Below are 16,436 nucleotides of genomic sequence, written 5' to 3'. Positions count from 1 at the left end.
CAAAACCCGATAAGGAAAAAGAGTACAACAGCATACTACTCCTTCTGATGTTGGCTAGTTCTCAAAACCAGGAAGAGTCGGAGTGGATGGAATGGAAATGGAATCTGGCCCAAGCTCGGATGTGGAAATGAGTCGTCCGGCTTGGTTGAGTCTGAACTGGATCGGGCCGGCTGCGTCCTGAACCTCCGTTGTGCCGCCTTGATCTTGAATCTTCAACTGGACCATCTCCTCAATCAGTAGCTGGTCCTGGTCAGTCTGTCCGTCTCGATCAAGGATTTGTTGGACAGCCTTGGTGAAACCTTCTCGCAAGGCCCTGGTTCCACTCCGGATAGTCGGACCGCGCCTAACTATGGGAACCTCTACTTGGATGGCCTTTTCAGATGAGACCTAATACTTTATCTACATTTAAATGGTGCAGAAAAGCGTTTTATTTGTACCTATTATTTAACTAATTTTAGTGGGATACATATATAGCTTATAGACGAATTAAAATATAAGAATATTTTTATATTCGATTCGTAGACGAACCGATAAATCCAGTAACACATCTACAATCCGTTTCAAATTTTATAAAAACGCCACTAATTAAAAATCTGATAAATTCCAAAAACATGCTATTAATCGTGACCGGCCGATCCGGTAAAAAATATTTAGTTGTATAGTATCTTATCTTAGCCAATGTTTTCATTTGGTATTAAACATTAGTTAAAAAAAAATCTCACGGAGGAGAAAAATAGAAATTCAAATAAAGATTTGAATATTATATGTTTATAGTATATTAGGTGGCTAGTGCTTATGTGCCTATACAAATGTAGTCGTATATTTAGTTTCTTATATTACTTATATATTTGGTTGTCGTCTTTTAATGTTTTTAACATTAAAAATAATCTATCAAAGTTGAAAAAAAAAAAGTAGGGGAAGGTTACCGTACAGAGAAGTAGGGAGAAACTAATATTTGCTTTATTGCTTCGTATTAGAAGTCGGGGAAGTAGTTAACAAAAAAAAAAGAAGTCGGGGAAGTATATTGAAATTTGAAATGATATGCGAAATATGAGGTAGTTCAAGTGGTCTTTTTTTCATTTCCTAATACACCCTTAATGAGTTTTTTTTTAAAAGCTTATATGTGGTAACTGTAGGAGGATTGAGATGATAGGAGAGCTAGAGAAGGTGGCTAACCTCAATATTCCAAAGGACTTGGCTAGCGAAGAAGCCAACAAGTATTCGACGTGAAATGTCCACCTCCTCAGCCTACAGCTCGTCTTCTAGATAAAGTTCGTAAAATCTTCAGTTCCCCTCTTCCATGTATGTGTGCATAGGAAACTAGAATCTGATATGTTGTCTCTTCTTGCAGCTTGTTGGAGAGTTTCTGGAAGTGACATGTGTCAACCCAACTTTCATCATCAACCATCCCGAGATCATGTCTCCCTTGGCGAAATGGCATAGATCGAACAGTGTTCTGACTGAGATATTCGAGCTGTTCATCAACAAAGATGAAGTAAAAAGCTAATTACCAATCTGATTCCATCACATCACATCACACATCTTTTCTTAATACTTTGTTTCACTAACATATTATAAACTTGAGCACAGCTTTGCAACGCCTACACCGAGCTGAACGATCCTGTGGTTCAGCGTCAAAGGTTTGCTGATCAACTCAAGGATAGACAGTCGGGAGACGATGAAGCGATGGCCTTAGATGAGACTTTCTGCAATGCTTTAGAATACGGATTGGCTCCAACAGGTGGTTGGGGATTGGGGATAGATAGGCTTGCCATGCTGTTCACTGACTCACAAAACATCAAGGTCAGTCTCTTTATCTCAATTCTCTGCTAATGATTATTAAATCTTTCAGGCCAAACTCATGAACTGAACTGATAAAATGTTGCAGGAGGTTATTCTCTTCCCGGCAATGAGGCCACAAGACGATCCAGCATCCGTTAAAGGTAATTAGATCTAACTGATAATTTAGTAACAAAAATCTATGGTTATCTTCACGTTGGATCGCAGTTTCAGTGTTTTTTTCTTCTCTTCAGCTTCTTTGCAAGCAGAGAACTAAGGAGACTAGAGCACAGCTTTCATCTCTTTTGCCAGTCAAATTGCTATTATGGAACAAGCTGTTCTCAGATCATTCTTAATCGCCATGTCTATTCTTACAAACAAAACTTTTTATTATCAAAAAACCTTTGTAAGACCTTTTTGGAAATTGGTTTATTGTTTTTAATCATGATTTTTCTCCAATAGTCAAATACCCCATGATGATGATGATAATGTTACCAGCCAGGTGGAGATTTACCTACAATCCACGAATAAAGTACCGATAGAAGAAAATATTCTAACGAGTGAAGAAAAAGGTGGTGGGCCCTCTGATCTTTTTTGTCAACCTTCTGATTTCATTAAAAGGGTTGTATGGTGGCGAAAACCTTAATTATAGAAGGGGTAATGAATCCTCTTGATCACTAATAGTTTATTAATGTTTTTACAATAGTAAGTCTGAATTTCGATTTCTGAAAAAGGTTAAATTATGTAAATTAAGTGAAAAAAACTTACAAGTAATCTGTCAAATATTTTTCATAGTTTGTAATAATATAATTATCCAGCATCAAATTTTTTTTTAAACATTTTTGAAAAACATGTTAAGAAGAGAAAGAAACCACATTGAATCCTACTCCAAGCGGGAAAATGGAGATAACAAGACTTTATTAATGGAAATGATGTTTTAAGGATTCTAGGGGACAAAGCGGAGATTCAAACAAAGGATTGTTCGGCGCTTTAGAAAAAAAAACACTCAGCTCACATATAACAAAGGTTTCGTAGATATTTCTAAATAGCTGAGAAATACTCTTTGCTGAGCTTGGGGTCAGGTTTCATTGACTTCTCCCCTGGTTTCCATCCTGCAGGGCAGACTTCATCAGGGTTCTCCTGGATGTACTGTAATGCCTGCAACATTGAGAATATAATATGCATCACACAAACAGTAATGGGATAAAGAAAAGGAACAGGTTTTGAACTTGAGAGTATTTATTATACCTGAAGGGTTCTCATTGTCTCATCAACACTTCGGCCAATACCAAGATTGTTGATGGTTGAATGTTGGATCACTCCTTCCTTGTCTATTATGAAAAGGCCTCTCAACGCTATTCCCTGTTTTTTTTTTTTTTTCACTTTTATTAGTTACTAAACACTTTTAGAAAGTGAAGATTGAGAGGCTAACAATGTTACCTGATCATGGATGAGAACTCCAAAAGATTTTGAGATTGATTTAGTGACATCTGATATAAGGGGATAGTTGAGATCACCAAGTCCTCCAGATTTTCTGTCTGTTTGAATCCAAGCAAGATGGGAGAACTATGTGGGCATCAACAACACAACAAGTAAGGAAGAGTCAAAGCAACTTGCAAACAGATAACAATTGTTGTAAACTGTAGAGTTTTTGCTTACCACACTATCAACAGAGACACCTAACACTTCTGTGTTCAACTTCTCAAATTCTGCATACCGGTCACTGAAGGCAGTAATCTCTAGAATACAAAAAAAGAGAAAAGAGATAAGGATGCAGTGAGCCTCAGAGATTGAACTTGGGTATGATTATATCAAACCTGTTGGGCAGACGAAAGTGAAGTCCAAGGGGTAGAAAAAGAGAATCACATACTTCTTCCCAATGTACTCAGAGAGCTTAACCTGAAAGAAACCATTTATTCATCAATTTACCCAATTACTTTCCACAACAATAAGACACATACTCATTTAGTTACAAACTAAAACTCATGCCCAATATATAACTAACTAGCCATTGTTAGAAGAAAGGTTGTTTAGACAAAAGATACCTTGATGAACTCCTGATCGAACACAGCCTCTGCCTCAAAATCAGGCGCCTTGTTTCCAACCAATGGAAGATCATCCTATCAACACACAAAAGACAAGTCTTTAACAAATCAGATCAAAGGAGCAAGATAGCTCAAATCAACAGTGTGCGCTGGAAAAACTACATAGAACACATGGAGCATCCATATAAGTCAACGAATATAGCTAAAAATGTCACTCGATTTCACTAAAGCAGAGAACTTTGAACCCAGCAAAACTAACAACTCTTTGAGAAAGAAAAAACTAACAACCCTATGAACAAAATGTCGATAAAGTTGTGGACTTTTAGTGAAATCTACCAAACCCAACAACCCTATGAACCAAATTTTGATAAAGTTCTATACTTTTAGTGAAATCTACACAAACCACAGTCACAGAGACTATGAATCGTCAGTAAAACCGTTATACATAGGAAGAGAGCGAAGTCTTATGATATAGGTTAATGGATTCTGAGAAAGTAAGATAACTTACGGTTTGGGCCTTGACAGCGAAGCTCCGGCGAGAAGTGGAGCGGATTGAGGTGAGGGGAGAGGGATGAGCGAGCCGGAGAGAAGCGGATGGGGAAGGAGAGGAGAGGGAGGGAGATGGAAGAAGCGGAGACTTGGTGGCTGGGAGAAGAATCCTAGTAGAGGAGATGAGAGTGGTGGAAGAAGCTACAGACGCCATTGCCACTTGTCTCTCTCTCTCTCTGGGAAACACTTATCTGTCTGTCTGTGTGTCAACGAAGGGACCTCTCTTTTTGTAGTGGAAGTGTGAGGTGGAGATAAGCCCAAAGAACTACTAACACCCGAAACGACGTCGCGTGAAGTTGTCAAATTAATAAAACCAAAAAGCGAACCCGAACCGAAATTAAGAAGATACCCGATCGTACCAATATCTTTAGAACCGAAATACCCGAACGTTTGAAACGGCGTCGCATAGAGGACGTTATCATAAGCCCAAAGACATCTTAAACGGTCTCTCATAGGCCCAAATACCGTTAACATTGAAAAACAAAACAAATAAAGCAAAAATGCGATATGGTCAATCATCTTCTACGACTACCGTCGGTAACTCCGTCTCTCCGCTGCTCTCTTCCTCCGATCGGCGGTTCGATTCTCCAATCTCTGTACTCCTACTCCGCTTCTTCCAGGTGCTTTTTTTGTTGCTCTCGTAGAAGATATAGGTTGAATCGCGTGATCGCAGATATGGAGAGTGAGAAGGAATTGATGAACGAAGCTAAAAGAAGTGTTAATTTCAGATTATGCAGAGTCTCTGGGTATATAGATATTAATCTATCCTTTTTTTTCTGGATTAATTTGTAATTTTGTTATAAATTAAACAATTTTTTCTTTTGGATTTGTGATTCTCAAGTTCAATGACGGAAGTGATGGAGATTCAAGCTGAGAGTCCCAAGTATCATGTACTGTTCATTCCGGGAAACCCAGGTTACATTCTATTATTATATGCTCAATGCATATTGTTACTAGATTTTTTTGTTGTGTTTAATACATTTTGGTTTGGTAATCTTTCAGGTGTTGTGTCATTTTACAATGACTTCTTGGAATCTTTACACCAGTTTCTTGATGGCAATGCGTCGATTACAGGTATATATATATATATCCCCACTCCACTCTCTGAGTTTGATTCCATTGGTTTGTAATGGTTAACTGGTTTGTTTTTATTCTTGCGTAGCTGTTGGGCAAATATCTCACACGAGCAAGGTACTTTAAGTAACTTTGCTTCAGATTTTTTTACAGTTTGATGGTTGCATTTAGACTCTTCATATCTTCTTTTTCTTTTTTTTTTTTTTTTCTTTTGTGTGATTCGTGCTGCTTTGTTAATGATTTACATTCTTCTGTTTTCGCTTTAAGGACTGGGAATCGGGTAAACTGTTTTCCTTGCAAGAACAAATCGATCATAAGGTAAATAATATGTTCCTTGTTAAGCTAAAAGTACCATCATTTTTCCTTCGGTTATGTTATTATGTGTCTGCAATTTAAGCCCTTTGCCTGCCTGGATATACCCTGAAGTTAAAGATCGTAACCTGTTATATCATACAGGTTGAATTTATTAGGCAGGAGCTTGAGAGCGTGAAAGTTCCAATAATATTGGTAAGACTATCTATATATGTCATGTATACAGTGAACTACACTTCATTTTTTCCATTGACATACTAGTTATGAAAAAATACATACATCCATTAAAAATTTCCAACTCAAATTTAGGTTCCTTTTTGGTAGGTTGGGCATTCTATTGGGTCTTATATATCCCTTGAAATATTAAGAAAGTGCCCGGAGAAGGTAATAGACTGCTTCCTCTAACACAGCTTCTATCTGGGCTATGTGATCATGCAAATTCTGTGGACTGCTTTGTAGGTTCTATATTGCATTGGCCTATATCCATTTTTGACTTTGAACCAACAATCAACAAAGCAATCACTAATTGGGAAACTTGCAGCGTGAGCTTTTCCTTCTCAATATCTTATGAATCCTCGTTATGAAAAGAGCCAATGAAATCATGTTTATATAGAATGTCACCAATATGAGATAGTTGAATTTTCAGGTCTTCTCTCCTGTCGGCTACAGCAAGTTTTCTGGTTGCATCACTGGGACTGTTATCTATGTCGGCTGCACGTCGGCTTGTATCATACTCCCTTGGAGCTTCATGGTCTGATACTGCTGTTCAAGCTACTTGCACTCACTTGAGGCAGGTACTGGTCTTGTTTTCACTTTCACTTGCACTCACTTTGAAAAATAGTTGCATAAAATCCTTGATGAGATCCAAGTTCTTGCAACCTAGTAAAATTTTCAGGCGAGTTAGCTTTTGATGTCTTTTTTCTTTTCTTCCCTTGCAGTATCACACTATGCGTAATGTTCTATATATGGCAATGACAGAGTTTAGAGAGGTATTCTTCTTTTGATAATGTGCTCTTATGGAGTTTACAGAGTTTAGATTTGAACTCAGATTATGCCATCCATTTTGGATATAAGCTCGCTGCAGAGCCAGATTGGGAGTTCATGAGAGAAAACCAGAGCAAGCTTGCGTTTTTATTTGGTATTGATGATCATTGGGGTCCACTGCATCTCTTTGAAGAGGTTAGTAGATTTCCTCGTAAATATCAGTTAAATCTATTTCTTAAAATAGATTTAACTGAGACATGAAGTAGAGTCTCACGTTGAATCTCCATTGTCCACAGATTTCAAAGAAGGCTCCTGGTACTTCCTTATCTATCGAGAGCGAAGGTCACACTCACGGGTTCTGCTGCACCGTGGCTGGCTCGGTGTGGGTTGCGCAGCACGTTGCCACTCTGATCAAGACCCGGTTGAATCAAAAGCGTTTATAACAATTAATGGGCTGTGCATGTTGGTCTCGCTCAAACAAATCTACTTATTAAACATATCCACAATTGACGCGACAGTTGCATCAAGACAATAAATCGCGATTAGTGAGGATCTAAGATGATAAAAAAGTGTTTCGGTATGCGGAGAAAATTAGAGACCTATAGTTAAATACACCAATCGCATTGTAGGAGGAATTTTAGACAACTAATTTTATTGTAGGAGAGATTAAATTCGTATTTAATCATACTTACGTAACGCTCATTATTCTCAACTGCCTCAGTTACTATTGCATTTATACTTGGTTTAAATGAATTCATCAATTTTAATCCACTGAAGCTATAACTTCCCCCCTCTTTAATTTTAACCAACTTTCCCACCCCTTGCATTATGAAACTGAAAAAAAGAAACAAAATTTTTATTTGGCAACCCTAAAAGCATTTTCATAAGAAAAACTAACAATCTTTCAGACTTTAATTTTTAGCTACTGATAAGATTAAATGGTGGTTTATTGGTTTAGACTTTAATTAACAATTTTTCGTTTCTTTTGTTGTTTAGATATATGATGGTTTGTTGCTCCAAAAAAAAGATATATGATGTTTGGTTTTGAAAAGAGGATATATGAAGGTTGTACTTTTCAAAATGCATATTAGGTACGACGTAATGAGTTTGGTGAGTAAAACTATTCGTGCCCCAAATAATGGTATAGGATCTTTTTGACATTGTGGTATTTTGTTTCATCTCTAACCATTTCCAACTAGGTTTTCTAGACGGCCAAAACATTCGACAACATCTCAATCAACCAACTGATGTCTTTTTTATGATCAGCTGATCCGGCCAACACATGGAAAAACGTATTTAATGGTATATAGTGGATTTGTTACCATACTGTTTAATCCCAGTTTGGTTATAGTTTCTGATTAATGGCAAGAGTAACTGAATTACATGTTGCCCAACTACCATGTAAACTGTTTAGATTGAAAGTTTAACCAAAATTTTCATACTGTTGTAATTTTGGTTAAAGAAAACTCGAATCTTAGGAAACGTGTTGTAACTTCTCAGATGACCACAACCAGGCAGATGAAACCGATGTCTTACTATTATTATAGATAATTAGTCTATCACCCCTTGTTGACTATCTCTAACCATTTCCAATTTAAATTCGTTCGCTGTATCTGCTTTGTTCAACGGTCCAACCAAATATCAATTTTTTTCTTTTACAATTTAATTCAAGAAACACCGTTTGCAAATTTTAAGGAACAGAGGAAATAAGTCTTTCAAATCTCTAAGGTGCAAAGGACACAGTGCAAATGTTTCTCATACTGAACATCATTTGCTCTAATAATTTCATATTGCATTAAAAGCAAAGTTAGTGCTACTCCCGTTCCACTTCATGTTTAGTCTAAATGTGGAGCGTGATTAGCACTACTCTAAGACAAAACAACCACGAGAAGAAGCAAAAGAAAAATATAGAAACTAGTACGGTTGGATCAGCTAGTCTATAGGTTTACGTTCCGAAAAGGGTTTCGTTAAACAAAAAAGTTCCACCAGGTCTTATTGCGTTTCGTGATATCGGCAGGAGCGGTTGTAGCGGCGGAGACATCTTGGTGGAGGAAATCTAGTAGGACCGTGCTTTTGCATTTTGGACATTTTGGGTCATCTTGAGAGAGCATAACGTACATAAGGCAACGAGGGCAACCAACAAGTACCATTGAGATTGTTGTCTCCATCTCCTCCTGGTACGTTTCAGATGAAACGCATGAGCTTGGTGAAGTTGTGTTGGATCGGCTTGGAGAACGAACTAGACTCATCAGGTTGGCTTGAGAAGGAGGTGGCGAGAGGTTCAGCTTTAGCTCGAGCTTAGGGCCGTTCTTGTTCCTTCGGCTCATTGTTAATTTCTTCTTTCTTTGGGGGTTGAGAAAGAGATTATGGGTTTATTGAGAAATTTTCTCTTGTTGGTTCTTGTAAGGCCATTTTATAAACGCAAAGCCACTATTCAGAGAGAGAGAGAGGGGGAGAGAGAGATTTTCATTAAGGCTCAATTTAATTACGATAGGTGAAATAACTATGATAGGCTAGATAGACTAGTCTTTTTGTTCCAACAACTATTTCTGCTTAACTTGTTGAAGAAAAACAATTCTTCTTTACCTTTTTAGATGGCAATGTTGACATATCGTTTAAAATATAAAGCATACATTTTATAGTTTTTTTTTACATTCATACATTTTATAGTTATGTTTTTTCTTATTTTTATATAATCTCAACTTTACCCATTTGGATTATGACATGATGATAATACTAATATCAAACCAATAAAATAATAAATTTATGGTATTTATGAAATTTTCATTCACTTGAAAGTAATATCAAATTTGTGGTGAAATTAGATCCACCGACCAATAACCTACAAACTTTAGTTGGTGTTTTTATTTTTAAAGTATGTTTTTATTTTCAGTTTTGAACTATGTTTGTGGAGGATTAGACGTACTATATTCATTTACGTGGATTCTTAGTTTTACAATACGAGATTGTGCTAAAATCAAATCCAATTTTGTTGTTAAAACTTTTCGTAGGTTGTTAATATGTATTTGTCAAATATGGTGGAAAACACAATAACATTATATGTATGTTACGTGTTTATATACTTTATAGCTTGTAATATTTATTTTCCAAAAAATGTATAACATTATATATGTATCTCCTTTTGTTACCAACCAAAATGCTACATAAATTAATAATAAAATACATTGCTTTTTTAAAAAAAATTAAAATAATTGAAAAAAAATAATGACGCTCATTAGAATTAGAATGACGCTAACACCACTAACTAAACCATAAACCTTAAATCTAAACCCTAAACCCTAAATTCTAAACTCAAACTCTAAACCCTAAACTCAAACCCTATATCTTAGACCCAAATCCTAAACAGTAAATCCAAACCGTAAACTCTAAACCCAAACCCTAGACCTTAAACTCAAACCCTAGATCCTAAATCCAAACCTAGACTCTAAACCCAAATCTTAAACCCTAAAGAAACATCATCAACATTAACTCAAACCTTTAGGATATATGATTTGGGTTCAGGGTTTACGATTTGAGTTTAAAGTGTAGGGATTAGGTTTGGATATATGGTTTGAGTTTAGAGTCTATGATTTGGGTTTAGGATATAGGGTTTGGGTTTAGAGTTTACGGTTTGGGTTTAGCTAGGGTTTACGGTTTACGGTTTAGATTTAGGGTTTAGGGCGTAGATTTAAAATTTAGGGTTTAGTTATTGGCGTTAAGATAATTAAAATTAGCGTTATTATTTTTTTCAATTATTTCAGATTTTTTAAATAAAATTAATCTATTTTATTATTAATCTAAGTGACATTTTGATTGGTAATAAAAATAGAGGTGAATTTAAAGGTTCACTAAAGACCCGGCTGGCTTTTCCGCTACGACCCATAAACGCAGTTTTTGCGGTTGGTAGCGGTTTACATCGTTTCGAAACAATCATACAAACCGCTGCAAATCGCTCCAAACCGCTCTGAACCTCTTAAAATTAAAAGCTGGTTCCAGCTAGCGTTTGCGGTTGCGGGTGAAAAAATAAATATAAAATTCTTTTCAAAAATATTTTAAAATTTTAAAATTAAAATATTAATTAAAATTCACAAATAGTATCATAATTTGTTTTATAAAAATTTTAAACTAACTTTTATTAGAATTTTTAAACGTTTATATACACACATATATAAAGATATACACATATATAAAACAAAATTAAAAAAAATTAAAAAAAAATTAATATAAATTTTCAAATATAAAAATAATATTTGTATTAATCATATTATATTTATAATTATTATATTTTATTACAATAGTATGTTTTTTATATTTTTATAATGTTATAATATATTAATATAGGTAATTTATTATTAAACGGATGCAATATCTTATAATCAACCAGTCACAAATATCCTGCAAACGCAACAATTTTCAAACGTTGTACCAGTAATACAAAACGCTTAATAACGCTTGAAACCGCAACTATCCGCATCTGTAAACTCCCACACCCGCAACCGCAACCGCAACCGCTGCATTTAAACCAGTCAGACCCTAAGTCTTGTTCATTATATATACAGATAAATACTTGGAGTCCTAATACCTTTGTTTAAAAATAATAAGAATTGGAGTCCTAAATCAAATAACTAGCTTTGAGCCTTTGAATATTTAGAATACATTGCAATGAAACGAAAGTATAACCATAACTTTCTAATATATGAATCGCATTCATTAGGGTGTTTGTTAATTTTCTCCGAAATTTTGTAAAAGTATTTATCAAGAAGGAAGAATTACGAATAGTATTTTTTGACAGGAGAAAACGAATAGTCTTGATTGTATTTAATGAAAACAGATATGTATACGTCTTTATATAGACCACCTACGTACAAGTAAAGGGTCTTAATCGAAGCAGGAAGAGAATTGAATGTGTATTAATGTTAATCACAAGATTACAAAATCTTGTAAAGAAACTTATAAAATACTAAAAAGATGGCCATGCCAAAGTAAATACTATGACTACAATATCACGTAGCTTCACACCAAAAGCAAGCTATTAATATTTGCAGTTTGAGTTAATTTCCCATGTGAAGTTATTTAATGAATTATTTGGGGAAGAAGGATTCTGTTAACAAATTTATATTTTCTCTATTCAAAACAACAGACTACACTTATAGTATAGTATATCTTCCGAAACTACTAATACCATTAAAGCTAGCAACCTTACAATTAATTTCATTCAACTGAAACTATGACATGCTTGGCTGGATTTACAATTAATGTTAACCAGGAAGTAAGTATGAATGAATAACCAATATTCGGATTTCGTATCTTATCTTACAATACCTGTAGTAATGCATCAATTATATTGTGTGGATTGAAATCAAAGGTATACCGGACCGCTGATTTAGTGTGGAGAAAGCGAACAAATGTTTATGGATCAAATCAAAAGCCTCACATACTTGGAGACTTAAATTTGATGATATAATGCATGCTATTTGTGTGTGTTTATATTGTGATTTTATAAGACTTCTTTTAAATAAGTTAATTAATCGTTCTTCTACTACTCGTTAAGCATTTTTTTTTTTTGATAATCTTTATCGGCTGATCCGATCGGCTCTGGGAGGAACACACTTAATACAGAATGGACTAGCCCGAAAGCTAACACACTGCTTGATCCGAGTCTGGAATACCTTCCGATTAATACCAAGGGGTAGATTGATCATCTGTTACGGTCCACCATGTAAACCATTTGACCCAAGCCAAAACTCAGACTAGCCAAATAGTGATAATTTAGTTCCTAGAAAAAATCGAATCCATGACTGATGTGAGTACACACCAAGTCCCAATAGATTGTCACTAAGCTACCACCACTTGGTTAGAGGAGCATATTCTTTCTCGATATCAGCCACTTCCATTCATACGGTCATACCTCTACTCCTCTGTCTAATATTGAATGTGTAAGGTTGGATCCGAGCAAAGAGTAAGAAGCAAAATGAAGCTAAGCCTGACAAGTGATATGAACTGGTTAAGTACTAAAATGTGCAAGGGCTCAAGTTACGTATACTTGATCAGCAAGTTTCTTCGCACCAAAACCTGTGGTAAAAAAAGAAAGTTACTCAAGTCACTGAAGTCAACAAACCTAAATTTTATATATGATCCTTCCTTGCGTCTTAAGCCAGTGTTTTTAACCTTTGAACTCTCCCGGAACATGCCTGATCAACTATATTGTGGGCTTTTATTATCAACTAAATAAGCCAGAATAAGAAGCCCAGCCAGTATGAAGACAGATTCTGCAAAAGACAGCAGTCAAAAAAAGTGAGAGATTATGAAGAAAAGGTCTTTAAGGGTTTAGGGTTTATGCAATATGAATCTCCAATTGAAACACAATTTTTTTTGAAAAAATATCAAAAAGTTCGTACATGATTGGATCATACTCAGTCCAAAGATTCAAGCCTTTTTGTTTGTCAACTTACACATGAAGAATCACTCTTGTCAAAAGGTAGATCATTAGTAAATGTAAAAGCCTTTACATTCTATTTTATCTATGCTCTGCTGTCTTTATCTCATTACCATCTTGATCTTCTAGCACTCTGGTTCTCGCCTTTAGCAGCATCCAATAACCACGACTTCGGAACCGAACCACCACGGAACTTACTTAGTCTTGGACCAGAGAGGAGATGCTGATCTTTTGATGAAGCCTTGTTAGGTTTATAACCTTGCGTGTCATCCAAGTAACCTTCTCCACGTGGTGGTTCATGTACTCCGAGAGTTTCATCTGCACTCTCTCCTCGCGCAATGCGTCAGCTAACTGCAACATCTCTCTTTCCTTTTCAACTTCTTCTTTAACTTTCATCAGAGCTGCTTTTGTTTCAGCAAGTTCTTTGCCTAGCTTCTTGTTCAACCTCTCGGACCTTCTCCTTAGCTTCCTCTCCGCTTCGAGCTCTCCAGCGACGGATTCTATTGCGGCCTCAACGACTTGTTGCTCGTTGCTTTTCCACTCTTCGGCAAAACGTTTCATCATGTAGGTAACGTCGTTGTTTTCTTGTTTATTATGTTCGTGGATTAACTGGTTGACTTGTAAGCTCTTTCGAGCTCGGAGTGTAGAGCAGAGACGAGGGACGTGCTTGAAGATGGGCGGGCTTCTTGTCCCCACATTCTGTTGATGATTTTGAGAAGCTCTTTTGATGTTGTGAGAGCGTTACTACACTCTTTCAACCGTGTTTTGACTCCCATAGTTGTTCCAGTAGGTGTCACCGCCCGTGATCGAGTCTCAATCTGCATCGAACAAACCACGTTAAGCCTTTTGTTCATTGAACGCAAATGGATTTGTAGATGACAGAGGCAAAACAAACCAATCATAACAAATTCAGTCAATGCTCGAAAAAATCTATATGCGGTACCCATGTGTTTTACAGATAACAAGCGACTAAGCGGATTATTAGGAGGCTACGGAAACCTAGACATTAACTAATTATTGATTAACTAGATATATCTATATATATAATACGATATTTTAATTTTTGAATTTTATTTATAAAATTATTTTGATAAATTATCAAAATTAAATATACAAAACAAAAGAAATTAGACAAATTTGTGAATTTGTACCAATATTATTGCTCAATTTAATAAATTTAAACTAATTTACATCGATTTAAATCGATTTTAAACCAATATAAAATAGTTTACACTGATTTGAATATTATAAATCAGATTTTTTTTTAAATTGTTTCGGCCTATACCGATTTTTAGAACCAGTTCAGTATCTCCTCATTCATTATAGCCTTACATGTCTATGTTTATGTGAATATCACAGTGAATAACAAACATCATAATCATATGCTCATTCATCCAGAAGCATTTGATAAGAACAGCTTAAGAATTAAAAAGGTTTCTCATAGACAGAAACACAATCAAAAGTAAGAAAATCAACTTACATCCATGAAGCTGCCATTGCTAACATGATTCTTTGCCTCCACATTGCAGTCTCCAAGCCTAAGCTTCTGCGCAGTGGAGGAACCTTTTCTCTGGCGACTTCCAGTCCCTTCCATCCTCTACAAAACTAACAAGTTTCTCAGCTTCCTTCTTACCCTAACACACATGTAAAAGAATTCAGGAAAGCCGGATTCACATTGTCCATTGCCATATTCAGCATTATATATACAATCTTTCCCTAGGTCTCAATTATTAGAGAATCTAGACCTACATTATTCCAAATAACTCAACTTCTAGTAACCAACCAACTACCTCCATATGATGAATGGAAAATACTAGTCTAACTGCTCAATTATGCAAAACCTAAACATGCCCTTTCATAAGAACTTAAATGTGTATTTTAGAGCACATGAGAAAAGATTCTGAAGATCAACAGTTTTCTAATCTTCTCTAATCCTACTTCTCAACATCAATCAGAAGCTGCAGCTATAAAAAAGGGTTTATATATTCTCCAATGATGAATAAAATACTCATAGAAGGTTGCCAACAATGTCACAACTTTGACCAAATTCAGACCTCAGAATCACACAAATATTATAACTTTATCAGTTAAACAGAGTTGAGTTCTCTTTATCTTATTGTCTTTTATGGCAAGAAATGCACCAGAGTGAGAATCTAATTAACAAGCAGATCAGATCAAGTAAGTAATTTCATTTCCTCTCTCATTTGATCATAATCAGTGTTCAACAAATCGTTAGGTGTTTTATAAAGGATTATTGATTATGCGGACTGGCTAGGCGCTGCCTAAACCGATTTTTAGAATACCGATCAGAATGAAAGCACATGGCACCAGCAATAAATTCAAATCACACCACATTCCTTCTTCACCGATCAAAAAACAAAGACCTTACCTCAGACTCAGAGACAGGACTATGCGACGGATCAGAGAGGTGAGCCGGTAAAGAACCAGAACGAACCGACCTCGGGGGAGGAAGCGGCACTCTCACACTCTCCTTTCTACTCTTTCTACTTCCCTTCACCACACTCTCTTCTTCCAAAACTCTCGGCGAAGGCACCTCGTTCATCTCCCACAGAGTCTTGCTCCCGCACGGAGAAGCAGCAGCATCACGTAACGACGGAGACTGAGATCGTCCCATGAGTCTCCATGTGGGGACATGAGTAGTGATGGCTCTCTTGAAACGGTAATCTTCTCTGAGAACAGAGGGAGACGAAGACGTTGGTGAAGAGCAACCACGTTCCCTGATTTTTCCGAGAAGGAGAAGATTCTCCACGGTTTGGTTTTGCCTAGGCATTGCGAAACGGTCGTAGATAAGATCTCTGAGCTTGAAAGGTTTGATGATCATTTCACTTGTATGTACAGAATGTGTTATGTCAAGTGTTTCAAGGGAAAGAGGGAAGGAGGGGTGATCGTGTGTTGTCAGGAGCACCGTGTTCATGTGCACGTGGTTTGATCTGGATGGTTGGAGTTTTAAGTAAACCGAATCCAAATAACTGAATGACCAGAATTAGCTGGTTTTATTAATCGGTCTTCTCTTAACGTGTCCACAAATATACCAAGAAATTCCGTATTTTGATTATTAGTTTTATGTCTCGATTTCGAATAAATCGGATCCGATCTTAAACTTTAATTCTCTGCTTTGTTTAAAAAATCTTTTGTTCTAGTAGCTATTAAAAAAAATGAACAAACCAAAACAAAACCGAATTAAACCAAACTTGACTCGGACTGCTGATTTTTTCAAGTATATTTATCTAGTTGCG

General features: G+C 36.0%; 5 protein-coding genes across 8 annotated transcripts; 2 read left to right on the top strand and 3 right to left on the bottom strand.

Annotated features, from left to right (window-relative positions):
- The first annotated feature begins 1,216 nt into the window (after positions 1-1,216).
- On the top strand, positions 1,217-2,139 carry LOC106334414 (lysine--tRNA ligase-like). Its single transcript, XM_013772697.1, has 5 exons — positions 1,217-1,271; positions 1,352-1,495; positions 1,591-1,803; positions 1,889-1,943; positions 2,034-2,139. The coding sequence occupies exons 2-5, from the start codon at positions 1,418-1,420 to the stop codon at positions 2,054-2,056; spliced, it is 369 nt and encodes a 122-aa protein (XP_013628151.1). The 5' UTR covers positions 1,217-1,271; positions 1,352-1,417; the 3' UTR covers positions 2,057-2,139.
- A 541-nt stretch (positions 2,140-2,680) lies between these two features.
- LOC106334411 (2-Cys peroxiredoxin BAS1, chloroplastic-like) lies at positions 2,681-4,577 on the bottom strand. Its single transcript, XM_013772692.1, has 7 exons — positions 4,333-4,577; positions 3,825-3,899; positions 3,597-3,678; positions 3,439-3,518; positions 3,220-3,345; positions 3,028-3,141; positions 2,681-2,937 (listed from the first exon to the last, which is right to left on the bottom strand). The coding sequence occupies exons 1-7, from the start codon at positions 4,525-4,527 to the stop codon at positions 2,821-2,823; spliced, it is 789 nt and encodes a 262-aa protein (XP_013628146.1). The 5' UTR covers positions 4,528-4,577; the 3' UTR covers positions 2,681-2,820.
- A 284-nt stretch (positions 4,578-4,861) lies between these two features.
- LOC106334409 (lipid droplet-associated hydrolase-like) lies at positions 4,862-7,448 on the top strand. Of its 4 annotated transcripts, XM_013772691.1 has the most exons (13): positions 4,865-4,950; positions 5,047-5,119; positions 5,215-5,288; positions 5,376-5,447; positions 5,536-5,564; positions 5,715-5,765; positions 5,904-5,954; positions 6,084-6,143; positions 6,219-6,301; positions 6,406-6,553; positions 6,698-6,748; positions 6,834-6,938; positions 7,040-7,448. In XM_013772691.1, exons 1-13 carry the CDS (start codon positions 4,881-4,883, stop codon positions 7,184-7,186), a joined length of 1,014 nt encoding a protein of 337 aa, XP_013628145.1. In that variant the 5' UTR covers positions 4,865-4,880; the 3' UTR covers positions 7,187-7,448. The 4 variants fall into 4 exon arrangements, 2 of the variants coding, with proteins under 2 accessions (XP_013628145.1, XP_013628144.1); XR_001268606.1 differs by having other exon boundaries at positions 4,862-5,119; positions 6,844-6,938; XR_001268607.1 differs by having other exon boundaries at positions 4,862-5,119; positions 6,406-6,549; positions 7,040-7,176.
- Positions 7,449-8,515: 1,067 nt separating this feature from the next.
- LOC106334415 lies at positions 8,516-9,195 on the bottom strand. Its single transcript, XM_013772698.1, has one exon. It carries the CDS (start codon positions 9,068-9,070, stop codon positions 8,711-8,713), a length of 360 nt encoding a protein of 119 aa, XP_013628152.1. The 5' UTR covers positions 9,071-9,195; the 3' UTR covers positions 8,516-8,710.
- A 3,972-nt stretch (positions 9,196-13,167) lies between these two features.
- On the bottom strand, positions 13,168-16,006 carry LOC106334412. Its single transcript, XM_013772693.1, has 3 exons — positions 15,569-16,006; positions 14,660-14,776; positions 13,168-13,997 (listed from the first exon to the last, which is right to left on the bottom strand). The coding sequence occupies exons 1-3, from the start codon at positions 15,968-15,970 to the stop codon at positions 13,785-13,787; spliced, it is 732 nt and encodes a 243-aa protein (XP_013628147.1). The 5' UTR covers positions 15,971-16,006; the 3' UTR covers positions 13,168-13,784.
- Positions 16,007-16,436: the final 430 nt, after the last annotated feature.

This window comes from Brassica oleracea, chromosome C3 (genome assembly GCF_000695525.1).
Source record: "Brassica oleracea var. oleracea cultivar TO1000 chromosome C3, BOL, whole genome shotgun sequence".
In the NCBI taxonomy this organism is placed as follows: Eukaryota; Viridiplantae; Streptophyta; class Magnoliopsida; order Brassicales; family Brassicaceae; genus Brassica; species Brassica oleracea.
This window is presented reverse-complemented; position numbering and strand designations above follow the sequence as displayed.

Excerpts from the sequence above, each read along its gene's own strand:
- LOC106334414 (XM_013772697.1), top strand. The coding sequence starts at position 1,418 with ATGTCTCCCTTGGCGAAATGGCATAGATCGAACAGTGTTCTGACTGAG. Across the intron at positions 1,496-1,590 it reads TGTTCATCAACAAAGATGAA|CTTTGCAACGCCTACACCGA; the intron begins GTAAAAAGCTAA and ends ACTTGAGCACAG. Across the intron at positions 1,944-2,033 it reads CGATCCAGCATCCGTTAAAG|CTTCTTTGCAAGCAGAGAAC; the intron begins GTAATTAGATCT and ends TCTTCTCTTCAG.
- LOC106334411 (XM_013772692.1), bottom strand. The coding sequence starts at position 4,527 with ATGGCGTCTGTAGCTTCTTCCACCACTCTCATCTCCTCTACTAGGATT. Across the intron at positions 3,346-3,438 it reads GTGTCTCTGTTGATAGTGTG|TTCTCCCATCTTGCTTGGAT; the intron begins GTAAGCAAAAAC and ends ATGCCCACATAG. Across the intron at positions 3,142-3,219 it reads GAGTTCTCATCCATGATCAG|GGAATAGCGTTGAGAGGCCT; the intron begins GTAACATTGTTA and ends AAAAAAAAACAG.
- LOC106334409 (XM_013772690.1), top strand. The coding sequence starts at position 4,881 with ATGGTCAATCATCTTCTACGACTACCGTCGGTAACTCCGTCTCTCCGC. Across the intron at positions 5,448-5,535 it reads TGGCAATGCGTCGATTACAG|CTGTTGGGCAAATATCTCAC; the intron begins GTATATATATAT and ends ATTCTTGCGTAG. Across the intron at positions 6,144-6,218 it reads TAAGAAAGTGCCCGGAGAAG|GTTCTATATTGCATTGGCCT; the intron begins GTAATAGACTGC and ends ACTGCTTTGTAG.
- LOC106334415 (XM_013772698.1), bottom strand. The coding sequence starts at position 9,070 with ATGAGCCGAAGGAACAAGAACGGCCCTAAGCTCGAGCTAAAGCTGAAC.
- LOC106334412 (XM_013772693.1), bottom strand. The coding sequence starts at position 15,970 with ATGCCTAGGCAAAACCAAACCGTGGAGAATCTTCTCCTTCTCGGAAAA. Across the intron at positions 14,777-15,568 it reads GTCCTGTCTCTGAGTCTGAG|AGGATGGAAGGGACTGGAAG; the intron begins GTAAGGTCTTTG and ends TTAGTTTTGTAG. Across the intron at positions 13,998-14,659 it reads GCAATGGCAGCTTCATGGAT|ATTGAGACTCGATCACGGGC; the intron begins GTAAGTTGATTT and ends TGTTCGATGCAG.